The sequence below is a fragment of the Juglans microcarpa x Juglans regia genome, chromosome 6D (assembly GCF_004785595.1).
Source record: "Juglans microcarpa x Juglans regia isolate MS1-56 chromosome 6D, Jm3101_v1.0, whole genome shotgun sequence".
Taxonomy (NCBI): domain Eukaryota; kingdom Viridiplantae; phylum Streptophyta; class Magnoliopsida; order Fagales; family Juglandaceae; genus Juglans; species Juglans microcarpa x Juglans regia.
In genome coordinates, this window is record NC_054604.1 from 36628531 (window position 1) to 36648751 (window position 20221).

A 20221-nucleotide genomic window follows, 5' to 3' on the forward strand; every position below is an offset into this window, starting at 1 on the left:
TTTTAAATAAATAGGTAAATCTGAAACTCACATAAAAAATAATTTTTTTAACAGTAAATTCCACTTTAATTCAATGTTTAGTAATCATCTAAATTTCTCAAAAAAATAAAATAAAATAAAATTTTGTGAATGAGCAAGGCATCCGGGGCTATCAGGAACAAGTCCAGCAGGAACTCGTCAAGAAGCATACACAGTTACACAGTTTATCTCTGCACATCGAAGAAAATGGGAAAAGGTTCTTTATTATTATTCTCCAACATATCTGCAGAAAGAATCACATCTGGCAAGGAACTTTAGTAATGCTCAATAAACTGTAATTTCAGGTTGGGGGAAAACGTACTCATTTGTATGTTGAAGAGAGAAGTTCGAATCATAATTTCACTTGCACTGTTACACACAAAAACTACCTAAATTTTAGAGAAGACTGATTTAAAGAACATAGATGGAGCAGTGTGCCAAAAACATTTAACTCCATGGAACAAAAGTATTATGGCTTGGACCACGCAATTTTGTGTTGGCGAACCCCTGAACATGAGATCATCATTCATGATGGAGGTTGCCATGTCCCTGGCTTAAATGACGCGCCAGATCCGGTAGGTTCCGAAGACCTGAGAATAAGGTTTAAAGATGAAGAAGAACCATTAGTTCGTTGCACCACAAATAAAACGGCAAATGAAACCCCCTCTCCAACCGCCCCGATCCTCCTCCTCCTCCTCCTCCTTTGATATGACATGTCCAATGTAAGTGGCACTTAGTTCTTAGTTGTGTGTTGGCTATTTTTATTGACAGAAAAGGGACATCGACAGCAGTTCCATCTCATTGTTATTTCGTGTCTCCAAGGTCTTGGCAGTTCCTACTTCCAAGTATTAGGGCCCAAGTTTAGTGAACTTACTCTGGCTCTGTTTCTGCTTTCTCTGTCACTCTCTCTTTAGAGTTCCTGTAAGCGAAACATATGACGTGAGAAAATGAATCAAAGAAACAGGAAAATTGTTTAAAACACACTCACCGCATTACATTAAATGCTCCAAGCTTTGAAAAATTATAGCTTTACTGTTACTTTATCTTGGTACTATCATAAATAAAAATTTGGGCTAACCTACCTCGTGCCATCCATTGCATCAGAAGCTTCCTTGACTTTGCCACCTTTGATAGCAATGACCATAACGGAAACATCATGAGAACCAAAAGCATAGATAAAGATTTAGTTCCTATTTCTTAATAATATAAAAAACTTAACAATGACCCAGAAATTGTGGACAGACTGTGTCATCTAGCATTTCGCATTTCTTAATAATACAAACAAACTTGCCTACATACATGCATCAGACTACTGTTGTAACATTAGTCCAAATGGGTAAGAACTATACAACATACATGTGAGAACCCAGCATGTGATAATCCATCTATATCTCATCTCGAGTAATGCTATATACAGTCATGGGCTGTGCAAGTGCTGCTCACTCTTTTTTCAAAAGGAGTGCGCTGCCCTTGCGCACTCTATAACTACAAATATCATTTTTCATCTCATAATATTTCTCTGAGTTTAAACTTTAAACAGATCACTGAATTTACAAAATATGTTTATAACTTCTGTCACTTTGACACAATTTACATGTTTTAAATCCTTCAGAGTGTTTATTGAAAATGATCACTTGTGCAATTTGTGAAAGATTCCAATACCTTCTGATGCATCTGGAAATTGCCGAATGAAACTTTTCAAGTCTGGACCTCCAACTTTACCTTGACATTTGGAGTGTATACATCAGTTATTAATCAATATCGCCATACAATTACCAAGCAAATATTTAGGTAAGTGGCTGACCACTGATGCTGGTTTTGCAAGCATTCCCTTCTTTGGCTCTCTTTTCCTCCTCTTCTTTCTTGAGACCTTTGTGAAATAAAAACGTCTGTCAAGGTCTTTGTATAATGCTGAAAAGTGATAGTACAGCAGTCCAACTTAAAAAATATACTCTGTACTCTCTATCTACCAGGCGTTTTACACACACCTCAAATTTTCAAAACAGAAACATTGCACGCTCCATTAAAATCTAACCATCAAGCTTGTGTCACATTACCTATTTTCATCCATGTTAATCACTATAATTGAATAAGAGTGCTATTTGTCAGTTTTTTATGGTTAGAGGCTGCAATCAAAATTTTGGTAATTTGGGGTGCAAAATGTAAAACGGTTGGTAGTTAAAGGGTGAAAATAGGATTGATATTCACTAAAATTCAAAGAATTCAGGCAACCCAAATTCTTCCAATAAAAGAACAAGGAAAAGTAAACTCTCAAATTTGCAGACGTTCACATCCGGGTCTAAATTTTTAATGATACACTCAAGACAGTCACCAATTGAAGACTGATTTTGGCAAAAAGTTCATTGTAGAATAGCTACATGGCTTATTCCATGAACCAGAAAATATGTGGTCACAAAATATAAAGGAGATAATTTGCGGTAGAGTAGCACAAGAAACAAAGGAGAACAGTCAAGTGATAGCAGAAGTAACCCATACGAGCAACATTTTGCCGAACTCGTTCACGCCTAGCTTCCAGTTCCATAATTTCCTGTAGAGGGGGATCAACATTCTGTCTCTTTAAGCAAGAGTTATTCACGTGTATAACACAGCAAGGGCATCCAAGTTTTAGATTACTAATCACAAGAAACCTTTTTAATCGACCAGAAATTTGGTACAAAGCTCTATGTTCCCCTCCGCCAAGCCAAAATTAGAGCAGAAAATTAAAAGGCAATATCATACAGTTTTGATCATTACAAAACATTTGATCAAGCCAAATTTTAAATAAGTTAAATTGGACAAGATTCACCGGTCAACAGATTAATCAAAATTCAGAAAACGCCTAGCGTTTTCAAAGAAAACTATAGAAAGACGATGCTATCAGTTCACTGAAGAAAATCTTACAGATTGATCGATGCTAAGAAACTTCAACATAATTGAATTCAAGGTTCCGTAAACTCATTCTTTTCACTTTCATGGCCTAGACATTGTGGTGTAACATTAATTTTAGTGAGGATCATGTTTTATAAAAATAAGAAACTCTTGAGAGGCACTCAAAAGAATGAAATGAATGCAATTCATTGACAACTTTAGTCAACTTGCACACAATTTTTTTAGAAAGAAAATCTCTGATAAGCTGGAAATCGAAGTGGCCAGAAAAGATAGAGGTCACTCAGAAGAAGCAATCATCGGTAGTTTGCTTTTCCAGATAATTCAGAGAGAGAGAGAGAGAGAGATGACACAAAGTTACTCTCCATGATTTTCCTCCACAACAAGCAATTTTAAGAAATTTTTCTCTTTTGTAAAAAAAAAATAAATAAAAGTAACCAATATATAATCTAAATCAAACCACTCGATGATCTGAAATCTTGAAGATGCCGTTGGTTTCATCCCAAATAGTGAAGGGGGAAACAAAGGAAAATTTAAGAGAAATTTTCTAATTTACCTCAGGTGTTGGAGCTATTTTGCGCTGCCCATTAAGCCAGCATATCCATTCAACTACAGCAAGAAAATGGAAATCAACCATCATGTAAAGAAACAAAGGTAATTTCTAGTACAATAGAAATCCACACAAGATGCCTTTTTTTATAAGTAAACAAATTTTATTGATCAAAGAATTAGGCAAAGCCCGATACAAATACAAGAACACCTAAATGCCCTAATTAAGCGGGCGCAAAATAGACAAGAAAGTCATGTAGGTCATGCCGTTGAAATCAATAGCAATGGCCCAGGTACATAGAGTACTGTAAAATAAAGCTATAAGTTCCTCTAGCGATCTCTCTTTGTAATCAAACGTCCTCGCATTGCGCTCCTGCCACAAATACCACATGATGCATATAAGGATCACCTTCCAAACCGCTTTAATCGGCTGCATGCCTCCTATATTTGTCCAGCTGGCCAACACTGCCACTACAGTCTCCGACATAACCCAAGCCAACTCTACTCTACCGATCACCTCATTCCACAAAACCCTTGATGTCTCACAATGTAATAGGAGATGGTCCACCGACTCTCCCCCTCTCCTACACATGCAACACCAATCTACAATGATAACCCTCATTTTCCTCAAGTTATCTGTAGTGAGTATATTGCCCAAAGATGTTGTCCACACGAAAAAAATAGCTTTGGAGACATAAGCTTTGGAGGGCGCCTTATGTCTCCAAAGTCTTCGCCAAGGTAATTGAACGTTGGGCTCTTGAGTGAGAGCCTTATAGAAAGAGCAAACCGAAAATACACATTTCCCGGTGGGTGATCACCACAACTCATCTTCTTGTTGATTGCTCGGTTTAACGGAGTACAAAAAGTTGTAAAAATCAGCAAAACTGCTCATCTCCCAATCTTGTGCTGCTCTACTAAAATTGATGTCCCAATGGAACTGCCCACCCAATAGCCCCATGACATCCGCCAATGCAGCGTCTTTATCACTAGCAATTTGGAATAGTGAGGGGAATGAATCTTGTAAGGAAGTATCACCACACCAAATATCTTTCCAGAATTTAATCCTGGAACCCTCAACCAACTAGAGTCGAGTATGTCGAGTAAAAACCCTCCATCCTCTTCTAATGTGTTTCCACAACCCTACTCCATAGGCTCCTCTAACTTCTTTAGTACTCCATCCCCCCCCATATGCCTCCATATTTGTGCTCAATCACCACCTTCCATAGGGCTTCTGGTTCCTTATTATATCTCCACAACCATTTTCCGAGTAGCACCTAATTAAAAATCCTCACATTTCTAATACCCAACTCGCCATGGGAGATAGGACGACATACCGTTTCCCACTTCACTAGATGGAATTTGAATTCTTCTCCCAAGCCACCCCACAAGAAGTCACATTGGAGTTTCTCAATTAGGTATGCCACACTTGCAGATATAGGGAAAAGTGATAAAAAATTAAGTTGGCAAGTTAGAAAGTATACTCTTGATCAAGATAATTCTACCACCTTTCGATAAGTACATTCTCTTCCATCCCGCTAGTCTCTTCACTATCTTCTTAGTCACCATCTCCCTTAAAGAGGACACCCTTGCAGCCACCCCAACAGAAGACCCAGGTACGTCAAAGGAAGGGAGGCTATCTTACACCCCAACGTGTGAGCCAGCTGCCTTATATTAGGAACGTCACCAATTAGAACCATCTCTGATTTATTTAAGTTCAATTTCAAACCGGATACTGCTTCAAAGCAAAGAAGCAAGGCCTTCAAAACTTGAACCTGGTTTTGATCTAGCTTACAAAAAACAAGTGTCATCTGCAAACAACAAATGAGATATATTAATTATTTCCCTATCTGAGGTTCCAATCAAAAAGCCATCCACAAAGCCATTAATAACCAAGGCCGAAATCATCCTGCTTAAACCCTCCATCACAAAGACATACAAAGGCGACAATGGGTCGCCTTGTTTTAGGCCTCGTGAACTATAGAAAAAACTAGTTGGGCTACCATTTATTAACATAGAGAATTTCACTGTTAATATACACCAACGGATTCACAACCGGGCAGAGAAGAAAGTCTCAGTTAACATGATCATACGCCTTCTCCATGTCTAGCTTGCAAATCATCCTTGCAATGCCAGCCTTCAATCTACTGTCCAGACATTCATTAGCAATAAGAAATGCATCTAGAATTTGCCTACCTTTAACAAAGGCATTTTGGGGTTTGGTAATGATCCTCCTCACTACCCTCTAAGTTGATTCGCAAACACTTTGGATATGATCTTGTAAACCTCATTCACTAAGCTAATGGGTCGAAAGTCCTTAACCTCATTAGCCCCCACCTTTTTAGGGATCAACGCAATGAAAGTGTATTTAAGTTTCTCTCAAATTCTCCAAACACGAAAAGCTCCTAAAACACTTTCATAAGATCTTTCTTGACGACATCCGAGCATTCTTGGAATAAGCCCATAGAGAACCCATCAGGCCCTGGAGCCTTGTCTTTGCCCAATTTCCTAACTACTTCGAAAATCTCCTCCTCCTCAAAAACCATTTCCATCCAAGTGACATCACTCAGTCCAATGGTGTCAGACACAAGGCCATCAAGGGAAGGCCGTCATCCCATCGGCTCAGTTAGTAGTTGCTCATAGAAACCAACTACATGGTCGTGAATTACCTGTTCTTCTCTAGATTCCACCCCACCAATTTTCAGCATCTCTATGTTGTTGTTTCTTCCATGAGAGTTTGCAATACTATGAAAGAACTTCGTGCTTCAATTTCCTTCCCTTAACCACAAAGCTCTTGATTTTTGCCGCCAAGATGGCTTTTCTAATAAGATAATCCTCTTGAGCTCCGCCCCCAACAACACCTACCGAGCTAATTCTTCTCGAGTAAGAGATCTAGCCTCTTGGAGTCTCTCTATTTCCTGGATCTCCCTCAACTTGTTTTTCTTGTTCTCTCCTATGTCTCCGAAAGATTGTGTTCCACAACTTCAAATCTCTTTTTAAAGCTTTCAATTTCTCCGTGAGAATGAAGCTAGGGGTACCTTGTATCTGGCACGAGGACCACCACTATCTTATCCTTTCTACAAAACCTTCAGATTTCAACCACATCTTTTCAAACTTGAAATACCGTTGGCCTCTACGGAGACCACCACAATCAAGCATAAGCCAATGATCTGAACCAATACGAGACAATCGCTTTTGCCAAACATCCAGAAAGTGACTTTCCCATTCTGGAGATATTAAGAAACGATCCACCATGTCTAATTATTAGCCCACGTGGCAGTACCCTAGCTAGTGGCAGATCAACCAAGTGCAATTCAGATATGCAATTAGAGAACTCTACCATTGCTGGCCGCCCTCTTCTATTACCTGAAAACTCACTTGAAAATCTAGTGACATTAAGGTTGGTTTGGATACTGAGATAAGATGAGATGATTTTAGATAAATTGAATAAAATATTATTAGAATATTATTTTTTTAATATTATTATAGTTTTGAAATTTGAAAAAGTTGAATTGTTTATTATATTTTGTGTGGGAATTTGCAAAAGTTGTAATGGTAAGATGAGATAAGATGAAACCATCTCTGTATCCAAATAGGGCCTAAAATCTCCCCCAATACCATCAAACAAGGGCATCTGCTCTGCTCACAAAATCTCCCCCAATACTTTCTGCTTGTGCTGTTTCACAACTAAGCCAGGGTCCCTTTTTCTCGATGGGTAGTAGGAAAATTTTATTAACCAATGCAAAGTCTTCACCCAAGTACCTGGGGACTGTTTTATCCTCAGCTTGGCTAGTATCTCAATATCCACAACTTATATTTGAGCAGATGTTCCAGCAAAACCATCAAACAAAGGAATAAATGCCAAATGGTTAGTTTTGGGATAATGTTGAAGCAGAGAGTAAGAAACAATTAACTTAGAGGAAGTCTAGAACCAATCACCTGGAATACAAGTTGAATCCTCCTCTCCCCTGAACACAACCCATCTTTTCTCTTTCACTAGCACGTAAATAAATTAAGAGCATAAGATTTACACATAGCAAAAAATAAATGCACATAAATTATATAAAAATCCACATATCATCAATAAGCATGCACTCCCTAAAATATAACCACGACCCCCTTTCACCACCAAAATGTAAGCTCTTAATATTTGCAGTGTTTCATATCAAAGAACAAAGAAACCAGTGAAGCATTCACTCAACACAAAGACAACACAATTGACGAATACAAAGATACAGCATGGTGCAAAACTGAAAATGCATAGTGAATAACAATAACCAAATACTAGGACAATCCAAGAAAAACAAGGGCTGAGATTGAGACCCACTTACTGATACCATCAATCTCGTCCTTTCTGGTGAAGTACCGGTTGCCCGCTTTGTCCACCCCAACCAGATTCCGATTGCTGAAGTACCCAGCAATCCTCGCAAATAGCTTCAACATATCTGATTTTAAAGATTCAAATGGGACCCACTATTACCATCGTCTTTGCCCTCTGAAAATAGTAATCGAATGGAGAGGAGAAAAAATGGAAGCCAAACGGTGAACTCTCTCTTTGTAAAGAATATAGTCTATCCTCTGCAGGGTTACGGGGAGAACCTGAGTTTCGTTTTTTTTTTTTTTTTTTTTTTTTTTTTGTCAGAAAAATACACGATTTACTTTTAAGAAAAATTCTATACACTTAAACAAGTGATTTTACTCTTTTATCCTCTTTCATTCTACACTTCCTTAAGAAGCCCCGTGCCTTTCCTTTTCTTCTCTCCATCTTCCTCTTCCTCACATGGCTCTCTCTCAGACTCCAACACTTGCAAAAGGTGATGACAATGCTTCCAATTTGGTCAGATTCATTTCTGGGTTTCCTTCCCCACTTGCAAAAGACAAGCACGGTTGGTTGTGATGGATTCTTTAATGGGAAACATTTATTTCCATACTTTAAGTTAGCCCTGCATTTCTATAAAGCAAGCATCGACATTTGAAGTAAAACTCTCGCGTTGTTTTCCTTTTTTGAAAAATTGACATTCGAAGATGAGGTGTGAGGGATTCTTTATTGTAGAGAAGGAAGATCAGTATATGTAATGTGAGGGATTCAAATTTATTTTCTATTTTGATACAGTATTCAGTTATATGTAACGTGAGCTGTATATAAATATAAAAATATAAATTTCTTTTTTCTTTTCATGTATTTTATCTCTCACAATAGTTCTCTTTTCTTATATTTTTTCTAATAAATTATTAAATAATATAACATTCAAATGATATAAAAGAAAAATAAATAAATTGATATATGATGTATTATAAAAGTTAATATTTAAAAAAAAATTATATTAAATTAATTGTTACATAAATATGCTCTGAAGCCTTTTTTTTTTTTTTAAGGAAAATTCTGCTTGTAAGCGGTCATACGCACCCATCCAACGTGGCAAGTCCGGATTTGGAGATTAGGTATAAGGCAGCGGCAAAATCATTCCAGGAGGATTTCGAATTTTTAAATCCATTTAACTACAGCTCAACATCAATATATTGGTAAGCCATGGTGTCCTTCTCAAACTAGGTACAGAGGCTACAGAAGAGGGAGGATGATGGTTCAGGTAACCATTCTTCTTTCTTATCTCCTAAATGAACCAGCTTTTCTCTCAACCTCATCTCTGAAACTCATCTCAAAACTTCCTAATTTCAAGGATCTACAATCTCTAACGGCGATAAGCATCGTAAATCAAAGCTGCCTTCTTCGTTGTGTTTTTCTCAACCTGTCGGTGAGAATTTGGTTGCGGTTGAAGATCTAAAAGAACCTAGCCATGCAACACATTTGCTTCTTAATATGTTTTCGGTCATGCACCATACCCGTCGTCATTTTCCCAAAAACTCTGCAATATCTGTTTCCCACTCCAAACATTTCCTACTCAAGCAAGCAGTGAAAAAATAGAATACAAAAAAGTGTACGTCTGAGAGGCAAAAAACTGGTAAATTATGAGTATTGATTGAAATAGAATGACAAACATATTACCCGCTAGAATCCAAAAAAAAAAAAAAAAAGAACTATGTGGACTTAATGCAATGGAGTGAAGAAAGAAAGGGTCCCAAGAGATCTACAGAGAAAATGTTTCAGCAGATGGAGAAGATGAAGATAAAAATCTACAGCAACAAATGGAGAAGATGAACAGAGAGATTTTGCAAACTCATGTGCAGATAGAGTTTCTCAAAGACGAGAAGAAGAAGCTCTTCTCTCTTCTCTTAGTTTTTTTTCTTTTTCTCCTTTTTTTTTTTTTCCTCTAAATATTAACATCTGACAATATTGTCCACGTCACCATCGTACCCATATCAGTCTGCAAATTCGCTTGTACCTAGCAGAATTTTTTTTAACGCACTGCGCACATTGGTCACGCTGGCACAATTCAAAATGACCAAACTAGGGCTCCAGAAATATAAACCCAAATTTTCTTCCCGTGACCTGCGAAGGCAGTGTCACCCACTGGAGGCGTTCCTCTCATAGGTCCATCTCGTCGGTACCTATTTTCAACACTTGCCGTGAGCTCCTATTATTAATCTGTTTTCAATGATTTAGTTTGATATCTATGATCTAGGGTTTCTATGATTTATTGAACTCGTGCTTATCTCCCTTATATCCCAATCCCAAGTATGCAGTTCATTGGCTCACATTTCTTCGTTTGAAAAGCCAACTTCTCTCTGATTCTTTCTCTGAGAGTTCTTTACTTATAAAGTTTTCTTCCTTTTGGGTTATTAGTCTATTTGGTTGCTGAGGACTTTTGGTAAATTTTGATATCTGGGGAACTTCCATGATTGGGTTGAGGGTTAAGTTGTCAGGATCTTTGTTTCAGTTGGCGTTCTATACTTTTCTCTGCAACCAAATAGATTTCATTTTTGGAATTTGGTTTTGAATTTTGCACTTCAATATTTGGCGGGCCCATTTTCTGTCTCTCATCTAGTTGTTGACAGTCTGATTATTGCTTGTGCATTGTAGTGTATAAGTATATAAACTTACCGTGAACGTTGGTGCGCCGAGGTGAGCACGGAGCAGTTACGTCGGTGGCCTTAGGAACGTTTCACGGTGAGCTCACAGCTTGGGAACGAGATGCAGAGCTTGGGGCTTTTTCACTCTTGTGAAATGGCTTTCGTTCGTTTCTAGGTAGTGGCTCATTCTTGCTCTCGAGTGCATCCTCATTCGTTTGGCGAAACGAGGAGATTGGCTAAATAATTAATGTCAAAACTATCTGAATTGGACAAATTTAAAATAATTTAAACTCTTACTATAATAGTTAGTCCAATATAAAGAACCATTTATCAAATATTAAAATATTAATTTCTCATTCCAAATAAATATTAAAATATTAGTTTCTCATTCTAAATAAAAATATTATTTGATTTGTAATTAAGAAATTTAGATAGAATTTTAAATGAGTTTAATTAAATATTTTTTATTATTAGCATTAAATGACTTTTAAAAATATAATTTTTTAATATTAATTTAATTAAAATATAATTATTATTAACATTTAATTAGTAGAAATATAAAATGTGATAAAAATAAATTAAATAAAAAAAATATTAAATTAATAATATTTTATTATTATATAAAGAGTGAATAAATAATTTAATATAAAAATTGAATTTAAATGAAATAGATAAATATAAAAAAATGTGATATTAACTAAATTTTAAAAATAAATTTAGCCTAGGATGCTAAAATCTCAGCTGCTCTCCAGAACTGATAAAATTGTGATAAAGTGTGACATTAAGTTAATAAATAAAATATAATAAATAATTTCTGATATCATGTTAGGGTAGGGTGATTACTCCACTTTTGTCACTTAAACGTCACGCCTTTCAGGTTCATTTTTATCTAGTTCTTGTCAATATATGTTCCTCCTTCCTTTCTTCTTTGCCTGGATTATCACGCTAGCCAAACAGTCCCTCAAATTGATCAGACTGTCCAGACACAGATTGGTGTGTTAGTCCTGCCGGGGAGTGCAGAACCAGTACTCCACAATCTCCTCCGGGTAAGATCCTTCAGATTCCCTTCTCAAATCACATTTTCTAAAACCTAAAATCTTCAAAGCTCAAATATCTATGTTGTTGTAGAAAACCCAGGCTAAGTTGCTAAAATCCTTCCATTTGCCCCACACCTTTCTTTTTCACCAGCAACAGGTTTTACAGTGACCCAAACACAACCACAAATCGAACTTTTTATCACTAGAACCCATTAAAAATTGTTTCTTTCTTTATCATAGCTATGTGGGTCTCTGCAAACCCTTCAATTTATAATATTTCTTCGCTTTCTTTTAATTCCCACCAAAACCCATTTCGCATTTTACCCCATATTTCTCTCCCATGCGGTCTATCTCAATCTTCGCAAACAACCCAAGTTTATTGTGGTGTTCGTGAACTCCGAGGGCGGATTGATACTATAAAAAATACCCAGAAAATCACTGAGGCTATGAAGCTCGTGGCGGCCGCAAGGGTTCGACGAGCTCAAGAGGCGGTCATCAATGGCCGGCCCTTCTCGGAGACCCTTGTAGAAATGTTATACCACATCAATGAGCAGCTTCAATTAGAAGACATAGATGTTCCTTTAACAAATGTTAGGCCTATCAAGAAAGTTGCCCTTGTGGTTATCACTGGTGATCGGGGTCTCTGCGGCAGTTTCAACAACTTAGTTATCAAAAAGGCTGAGACCCGGCTCTCCGAATTAAAGAATCTTGGATTGGATTACACTGTGATCAGTGTTGGCAAGAAGGGTAATTCATATTTCAGGCATAGGGATAATGTCCTGGTGGATAGGTTTATTGAAGGAGGGAGTTTCCCTACCGTGAAAGAAGCTCAAGCGATTGCAGATGATGTATTTTCGCTATTTGTCAGTGAAGAGGTTGATAAGGTTGAGCTAGTGTATACTAAATTCATGTCATTGGTTAAGAGTGATCCTGTGATTCATACATTGCTTCCATTGTCCCCTAGAGGAGTTGTTTGTGATGTGAATGGAAACTGTGTTGATGCCATGGAGGATGAGTTCTTTAGGTTGACAACTAAGGAGGGGAAGTTTTTTGTGGAGAGGGAGAGGGCTAGTGTGAGGGCAAAGATGGAGTTATCGCCACTGATGCAGTTTGAGCAGGATCCGGTTCAGATTCTTGATGCCATGATGCCTCTTTATTTGAATAGCCAGATTTTGAAGGCATTGCAGGAATCACTGGCAAGTGAGCTCGCCTCTAGGATGAATGCTATGAGTAATGCTACGGATAATGCAGTGGAGTTGAAGAAGACTCTTTCAATTGCCTACAATCGGGAGAGACAAGCAAAAATTACTGGTGAGTTACTGGAGATTGTTGCAGGAGCTGAGGCACTAACACAGCTTGATTGACTGTCAAGCTTGTAACGAATATCGCCATCTTGATAGACAGTTTCTCTTGTAATGATATCTTGAGTTGTTATACACATTGAGATCTAGAATATGGAATTAAGTTGGAAGTCGTTACATTTGATCTTCTACAATATGGTGCCTTTTGTTTATTATATCACCTCATTTCGTTTGTTAATTGATTGATCCACGCATTTAAAAAAAAAAAAACCATGAATTTCTCATCGGAATTCAAACTATATACTTTTTCCTAGCTTGATCTCAGTATCCAGGATTCTGTTTCATATTACTTCAGTCAGATGCTGATTAAAAAGCTAAAAATTACAGTACTGAAAGGTTGTTGTTCAAACCCACTGTAAACGAATGGTAGTCTAGCAAGCACGAGTCGAGCACAAGGGTAGCCGTTAATCATATATTCAGAGTGTCGGCCATATAATGTCAAGGAGCTACTGCAAACTGTATGGCCGCTTTTCTGAAGCAATGCATACCGGAAGTTCAAGCCAGCCTTATTGAAAAAAAAAAAAAAAAATGGAAAAACCTTCTCTCTCTCTCTCTCTCTCTCTCTCTCTCGCAGGGGTTACCGCAGAGTTGAATTTATCCTTGATGGAATAGGCTTTTAAGTGAATCGAGCCCTATCCCATCAATGCTAATTGAAAGGAAATCTTCTCTATCCAAGAAAAATTAGTCGGTCAAATAAAAATTCAACTCTGCCAGTAAAGTATATCACTGAAACCAGGTGACTTCTTTCTGATTCTTGGTCAGAACTTTCCGGAAAGTGAGGCCAATATGAGTAGACACTCGTTTGACATTGGAATGACTTAACAGCCGCCCCTCTTATGGAGTGCACACTAGGTGAAAGTCTGTCCCGCCTCAGTAGAATGAATCCCAAGAGATCACCGAGATTCTCTTGCTTTGTTTTTAAGTAATCCAAAAGATGTTGAATTGGTGAATGCAAGAAAACTTCTGATTGGTTTGTCTTGCAAATTAATTTGTCTGGTTTTTTGTCTTATAATACAATTTGAATTTAATAGCCGAATACGATGAATGACGGCTTCCTAATTGTTGCATGTGCGTCACAATATTGCTGGACAATGAGAGCTTCCAGGAACCAAATCCCTTTCAGTCCGCAACTTTGTCTTAAATCTATTCACTTTTCTGTCTTTTTGTTTAACAGAGCAATTTTGTCGTATCTAAAGTGTTCTATTACCCACATGACTTTTTCTTCGAGAGTACTGAGATTCCTTTCTTTTTTTTTTTTTTTTTAATCTTTTTCGCATTGTATTTATGAATAAATCTATTCATTATTTTTTTTATCATTATCTCATCATCTTATAACGTGATATTAAATAATAATTTTATAAATAAAATATAATAAAAAATATTTAATTATTTAATATCACATTATAAGATGATGAGAAAATAATAAAGAGCATTACACTATTTCTATTGCATGCTTTTTTCTTTTTCTTTTTTTTTTACATGTAAATATGAAAAAGCATCCCTTCAACTGCGTACACTGCATTCTTCCTCTCTTTTTAATTTTTACTCTTGTCCTTTTGCTTCAATCTTGTTGCCATTTTATATGCTTTCATGGCAGTAACTAATCCATTTACTGTGAATATTGGGGAAGTGGGTGTTGCCATCATCCCAACTTGGCACAAACAAATTGAATTAAGAGTGCTTTTTCTTTAACAATTATGTCACCCCGGTGATTATCTTAGGTAGACCTTCTTTTACAACAAAATATGAACAGAATGCTAGACCAGGTTGTAAACTTAGCCCAACACACCCACACCCCCGGACACATACAATTCCACGTATCATAAGATTGCGTTTGAATAATGAGGTATTTTGAAATATTTTATAAATAATAATAAAATAATAATAATATAATATTAAATAATAATAAAAATAAATAAAAAAATAATAAATAATAATGAGATATTCTAATTCTTAATAATAATTCAATACACAAACTAGATCGATCTTTTCCAAATCTGCTTGATTAGCATAACTCTACCTCTTTCGCTGGAAAAATCAAATATCTGACATAAATTAAAGTACACATTTGCTGAGCTTGCACATGCGCGTGCCAGTCAGAAGTAGGGTTAGGGTAATACAATGGAAAAAAATGTAAACCAAATCTAGGAAGCAAGGGCTTAGTGCCCAAACGATACTCTAACTTGATGTTTTTTACAATGTTATTATACTAAATAGGGACGGCTGATCTATGATCATAACTCCCATGTTTCATTTCCTTAAGATTATGTTTGGTTGTTAATATAATCTTAATTTATCTCAAATCAATCATTGATAATGTGTATTACTTTTTTAATTTTGTATAAAAAATTTAAAATTAAACACATCTTAATCTATTTTATATATATAAATATATATTTTAATCTATTTACTTTTAAAAATATCTTATCTATAAAATATTATAATTTATAAATTATTTAAAATCATCTCAACAGTGAGTTGTGTCTACTTTTCTTGCAATTGGCGTTTGTGCATGACCCTGGGATGGGAGGATCCCAATAGATCGCCCCACTAATCAGATTTACGAGGGAGTGACTAGAGTCAGTAAAAAAAGAGCGAGTGTTTCCAAAGTGAAATACAATGAATACCCGTCACATTGGATATTTCGAGAAAGACAAAAATAGTCCCGTCTTATTCCTTTGCCCCTTGAGGGCTTTCGTACCGGCCTTCAGTACCCGTGGGTAATTTTGCTCTCCATAAAATGGACCATGTCATTAAGACTTGAGTCCAAGATCACTCCAAAGATCGCAAGGTGAGGATCTGATTCCTGAATATAGATAAACATCCTGGAAAAAAAGAAAGAAGTGACGAGGATATAGAAATAACCAGGAAAGTTGTGATATACCTAATAAACTGTCTTCCTTGAACTAACTTTCCTTACGCATGCTGCAGATTTCGCTTCAGAATCTGACCAAAGTTGCAACTTTTGGAAGTTCTCAATCCAATTTCAGGGAAAGGTAGATCCTTGTTTTCTCAGCTAGCTTTTCCCCATCATGAATTGGCTAACCAATTGGAGTAATCTTTGAATCTCTGTGTGTCTCAGCTTGTAATTCCTTTATGTGTAATCAACTGTGGAAATGGGTGAGACCCATGTGTGAAAAGAAGCAGCTTTGAGTTGTTATTTATTTATCTATTTTTTTCTGTTTGGGTTTGTAGGCAATCATCTATGGAGAATAGATATGGTTTATTAAGGCAGAGCAGTGGTTTCTGGAGGTCCTTGAGAGATGGAGACTTTGAGGAAGAGGAAGTTTGGGCTGTTCTCAGAGATACAACAGATTCTACTTCCATGGTAGGCAAACCCAAGGAGCCTTCTGTTTCTGTTCCTAGACAACTTCCAACTGCTTCAAGAATGATACCAAGAGCTACAGCCAGCAGCAGTAGCAATAGCTCTTCTCATGAAGCAAAAATTGTTCAGAAGTCAGCACCTGTAAACATTCCTGACTGGTCACAGATTTCTGGAAAAAAGTCAAAGAAGATCTCCAGGTATGATACATGGGTTGATGGTGATGATGATGATGATGATGGGGATTTGAATGATGGCCAGGGCAGCGATGAAGATGATGACGATGATGAGGACAATTACAAGTTACCCCCACACGAATTCATTGCTAAAAGGCTTGCAAGAAGTCACATATCCTCTTTTTCTGTTTTTGAAGGTGTTGGGAGGACCCTCAAAGGGAGGGATCTTAGCAAAGTTAGGAATGCTGTTCTAACAAAAACTGGTTTCCTTGAATAACAGGGAAGGTTGTCTCCATGACCATGACCATGATTCCATGTGCTTTTTGTTTTTCAGAGATTTAGGTATGGGAGTTTGTGGTTGTTCCTTTAGTCTTTGGAGGTGTTCTTCTGGTTTGTGTTCAGGGTATGAGAAATTTATTTTGATGTAAAAAAGCAATCAATTGATCCCCCACTCCCATGTCACCTTTGCTTTGATAAGCTTGATTGTAGTAAAATTTAGGGGCTACCGAGGGACCAAAAAATGTACAAATATCAGATGTAGGTAATGCTTAACTTAATTAGGAGGATTAACCATGTAAATAACAAAATACAGCCCTGCAAACCAGTTGACAACTCAGGGTTTTAGACGCGAAATTAGCTTCAAGGGAGGTCTAATATTCATGGTCATTACCTTTCAAATCTCAACAGAACCCTGCATTCTGGTTTGTGCTATGATAGCTGAAGGCAAGGATCAGTACTTCCCTAACTTGATTGTTGGCTAAGGCATTGAAAGAAGACAACAATGTACTGATTTTAAGGATTCTGTATCATAGAATCATAGGTCGAAATAGATATTGCTTGATAATAAGACTATCCATTATCATGATCTAGTTTCATTCAAAATTTACATTTATAAACTCTCCCTCTTAGGATGATGGTTCGTGATTATCAATTTTATTATGTAGAAGACTTAAAAACAACTTAGAAATGAATCAATGATATTGATGATGGTTGTAATAAATAGAACTGATGGGTGGACCTGGGCTTAATAAACTGGCTAGCCTAGCTCTCTCCCCTTTTCAGCTACTGGGTGCGGCCCCAGAGAGCATCTCTAAGGCAAAACCAAAAATATAATAAAATTATTCGACAATTGAAAAAGACATGCCACCAACATCATGTGTATATATTTTTCCCCTTAAAATACGAGTGCAACAATAAGTCTCTTTCATTTTCAGTGCTCCTTGCAATATTTTAGACAAGCCTAAACAGAAAACAACAAGCTTCCTTTAACTTTCTCTACCTTTAATGATTTTTGTTTTCAATTGTCTAATCAGCATACCATTCTTGACCTTTTTTATTATGCAAGTTGAAGTGAATCCTTTTTAGACCCCGTCTATTACTTTAACTAAATTGAGATGAAGTAAGTTTAATCTAATTTTAAACTGAATTTAATATCCAAACATCTAACTCTCAAATCATTAAATTTATCTCAACACAAAATCTTTTTACATGTAAAACTCATAACCCTTTTTAACTCAACATTCCTTTATATGCAGAATCTATAACTTTTTTCAACTTTCCGTAAAATATATCTAAAATTCATCTTAAGTGGACTTCACAAAATTCAATTTACCATCTTAACTCATTACTATTCATAAATAATTTAACTCATCATAACTCAACTCAACTCAACATACAAATGAAGCCTAATTGACTACGTTGTTACTTGCTAATTGGCCACTATATATGCTCATTTTTTAACATTTTGGAAATCAAGGAAATATTCATGGGATCACATGATGCCAAATAGAAACAGGTTCTTTTATAAGGGCAAGAAGTAAAATAGTCACCAATCGCAGTAAGTTCTCGGAAGATTACAATCATGGCCAAACATTTTTCACGACAAAACTAAGTTCGACATAGAAGTAAACAAGTTTGACACAACTTTTGAGGTGTGAACCCATGTCATGCCCTGTCCCATATGTTCCTCCTCTCTCCTTAAATCAACATCAAGTCCTCTCATCTCAAGCATTAACAAAGCTAGAAATTGCCTCGAATTTTTCTCCCTCGAATTCCTCCAATTCCTTGAGTGCCAAATTTCTTAGCTCTTCAACCACTCTTACTAACCCTTTTTTCTTTTCTTCCAATACCATGTGACATCCCTCTTATCATCCCCACATATAGACCAAATCTCCTTAGCTTCTCTATTTCCTCCTCACCTCCTCCTCCTAGTATTGCCCCACACGTGGCGGCGCATGCGTGTAACCCGCCGTCTTTCTTCTTGCACACTTGCTCAATCCATGCATTGTCCCATTGAGAAGAGGATTCCAATTCGTGGTATTGGCCCTCAACCATTCCTTGTGAACCCATGGCACGTGCAATCTCGAGCATGACCCTCAAGATCCGGTCCGAGTTATTTTGGGTGGGGTCGTCTGCTTTGGCTAATAACTCAAACCCAAAAGGAACCATAGCATCCGGGATGAGAAGCTCTATGTTTGGGCTGTAAGCATGCTGGGTCGTGGGCCTGGACTTGGGCCTAGGCCTGTCCGTTAATGGAAGTTGCTCGTGAACGAACGAGGCCGTATACATGAGGTGGAGTGCGGAGGCCGTCGCTATGGATTGGTCCCGATGGCCGCCGACGAGCTCACATGCAGCAACACACAGTGCCGGGGCAGTGGTTTCTGGGGCTGATAAAACCAAATGGCTCATGGGCTCGAAGACTTCAAGTGGAGGCCGTAGCGGAATGGCTTGCTTGAGATGGGCCTTAATCTCACCATTGATGGAGGTCCAATAAGATTGGTCATGGGACATGGTGACCCTTATAGGCCTGAAAGTGAATGGCCGTCTGCAAGCACATGATTTTGACAGAAAATGAACAGTCTGATTGCCATCAAGGAGGTGGTGGAGGAGGAGAGCCACAGCCATGGAACTGAGGAAAATATATGGGGGGAAGGAAGCAAGAAACAACAGCTAGCTGAGGAAGAAGAAGAAGAACGAAATGGAGCTACTTTTTCTTTATTTTGGGAGGAGTTAGGTGGAATACTGGGTGAGTGACAGTGAGGGAAAGTTGAAAAAAATGAGGGGGGGGGGGGGGCAATTATAGCGTGAATGGAGGAGGTGGTGTGTCTGCAAGTCAATTTGTTTATCGCTTAGATATGGTCACCCGTGTAACATGCATGTTTAGTTTTCAGATCATGGACCCCATTTTAAAAGGTAAAAAATAAATCCTGACCACGCGATTCAGGTGGCTTTGGTAACAAGTGGACAAAATGCACGTGTCAGAATTAATCATCCTGGCCACCATGTGCATGAAATTGAAGACTTGTAGATGTCAATTTTATTTATTTATTTGTAAATCATTCAAGTGTATCACCTCGCGACCAATTAATTAAGCGTGACATTTCTCACACTTATAATGTTTCTCACGTGTGCAACTAAAAAAATGGATTTTAAAAATTTATTTCCCCCCTGAGAGCAAGTTCATAAATTTAAGAGTGGTTTTTCTTACGTACCAACGTTTTTCAATTTTTTTCTAGATGGATTATAAAACTCTTTGATATTATTTAAAAAGTAATTTTAGGTACAATCGTAAAGTGTATAAATGTCGTAAAATCGCTTTAAAAAACAGTAGGGTTCATTATTAAAAAATTAATTTTTTTTCATATAAGTCTTATATTTTATTAATTTTTTTCAAAACGATTACATAACAGTTGTATAATTCATAATTATAAATATATTTTCTCTTATTTAAAATGTAATTAAATTTGCCATTGGTTGGGCTGCATATATAGTCCAAGACTCCATGGCCTTGCTGTTGGAGCAACGGGACTTGTTTGTTTTCAAAGATGAGATGAGATAAGATTAAAGTTAAAAAGTTGAATAAAATATTATTAGAATATATTTTTTAATATTATTTTTATTTTGGGA

General features: G+C 37.0%; 3 protein-coding genes and 1 pseudogene across 10 annotated transcripts; 2 read left to right on the forward strand and 2 right to left on the reverse strand.

The window, feature by feature from the left end:
- Nucleotides 1-39: 39 nt before the first annotated feature.
- LOC121235249 lies at nt 40-8068 on the reverse strand. 7 transcript variants are annotated; one of them, XR_005934550.1, is made up of 11 exons: nt 7782-8068; nt 7390-7446; nt 7213-7260; nt 3461-3513; nt 2515-2566; nt 1823-1888; nt 1681-1740; nt 1101-1143; nt 893-937; nt 408-608; nt 40-209 (listed from the first exon to the last, which is right to left on the reverse strand). XR_005934550.1 is itself a non-coding variant. In XM_041131571.1 (10 exons), exons 1-10 carry the CDS (start codon nt 7891-7893, stop codon nt 545-547), a joined length of 600 nt encoding a protein of 199 aa, XP_040987505.1. In that variant the 5' UTR covers nt 7894-8068; the 3' UTR covers nt 223-544. The 7 variants fall into 7 exon arrangements, 5 of the variants coding, with proteins under 5 accessions (XP_040987505.1, XP_040987507.1, XP_040987506.1 ...); XR_005934551.1 differs by lacking the exon at nt 40-209 and having other exon boundaries at nt 223-608; nt 1007-1143; XM_041131571.1 differs by lacking the exon at nt 40-209 and having other exon boundaries at nt 223-608.
- Nucleotides 8069-11280: 3212 nt separating this feature from the next.
- Nucleotides 11281-12948, forward strand: LOC121235801 (ATP synthase gamma chain, chloroplastic-like). The gene has a single exon (XM_041132219.1). It carries the CDS (start codon nt 11699-11701, stop codon nt 12818-12820), a length of 1122 nt encoding a protein of 373 aa, XP_040988153.1. The 5' UTR covers nt 11281-11698; the 3' UTR covers nt 12821-12948.
- A 2514-nt stretch (nt 12949-15462) lies between these two features.
- Nucleotides 15463-17180, forward strand: LOC121235817 (uncharacterized ENTR1 family protein-like). Of its 2 annotated transcripts, XM_041132242.1 has the most exons (3): nt 15463-15608; nt 15749-15813; nt 16013-17180. In XM_041132242.1, the coding sequence occupies exon 3, from the start codon at nt 16023-16025 to the stop codon at nt 16590-16592; it is 570 nt and encodes a 189-aa protein (XP_040988176.1). In that variant the 5' UTR covers nt 15463-15608; nt 15749-15813; nt 16013-16022; the 3' UTR covers nt 16593-17180. The 2 variants fall into 2 exon arrangements, with proteins under 2 accessions (XP_040988176.1, XP_040988175.1); XM_041132241.1 differs by having other exon boundaries at nt 15589-15813.
- A 914-nt stretch (nt 17181-18094) lies between these two features.
- Nucleotides 18095-19470, reverse strand: LOC121235753 (annotated as a pseudogene).
- Between the last annotated feature and the right edge of the window lie 751 nt (nt 19471-20221).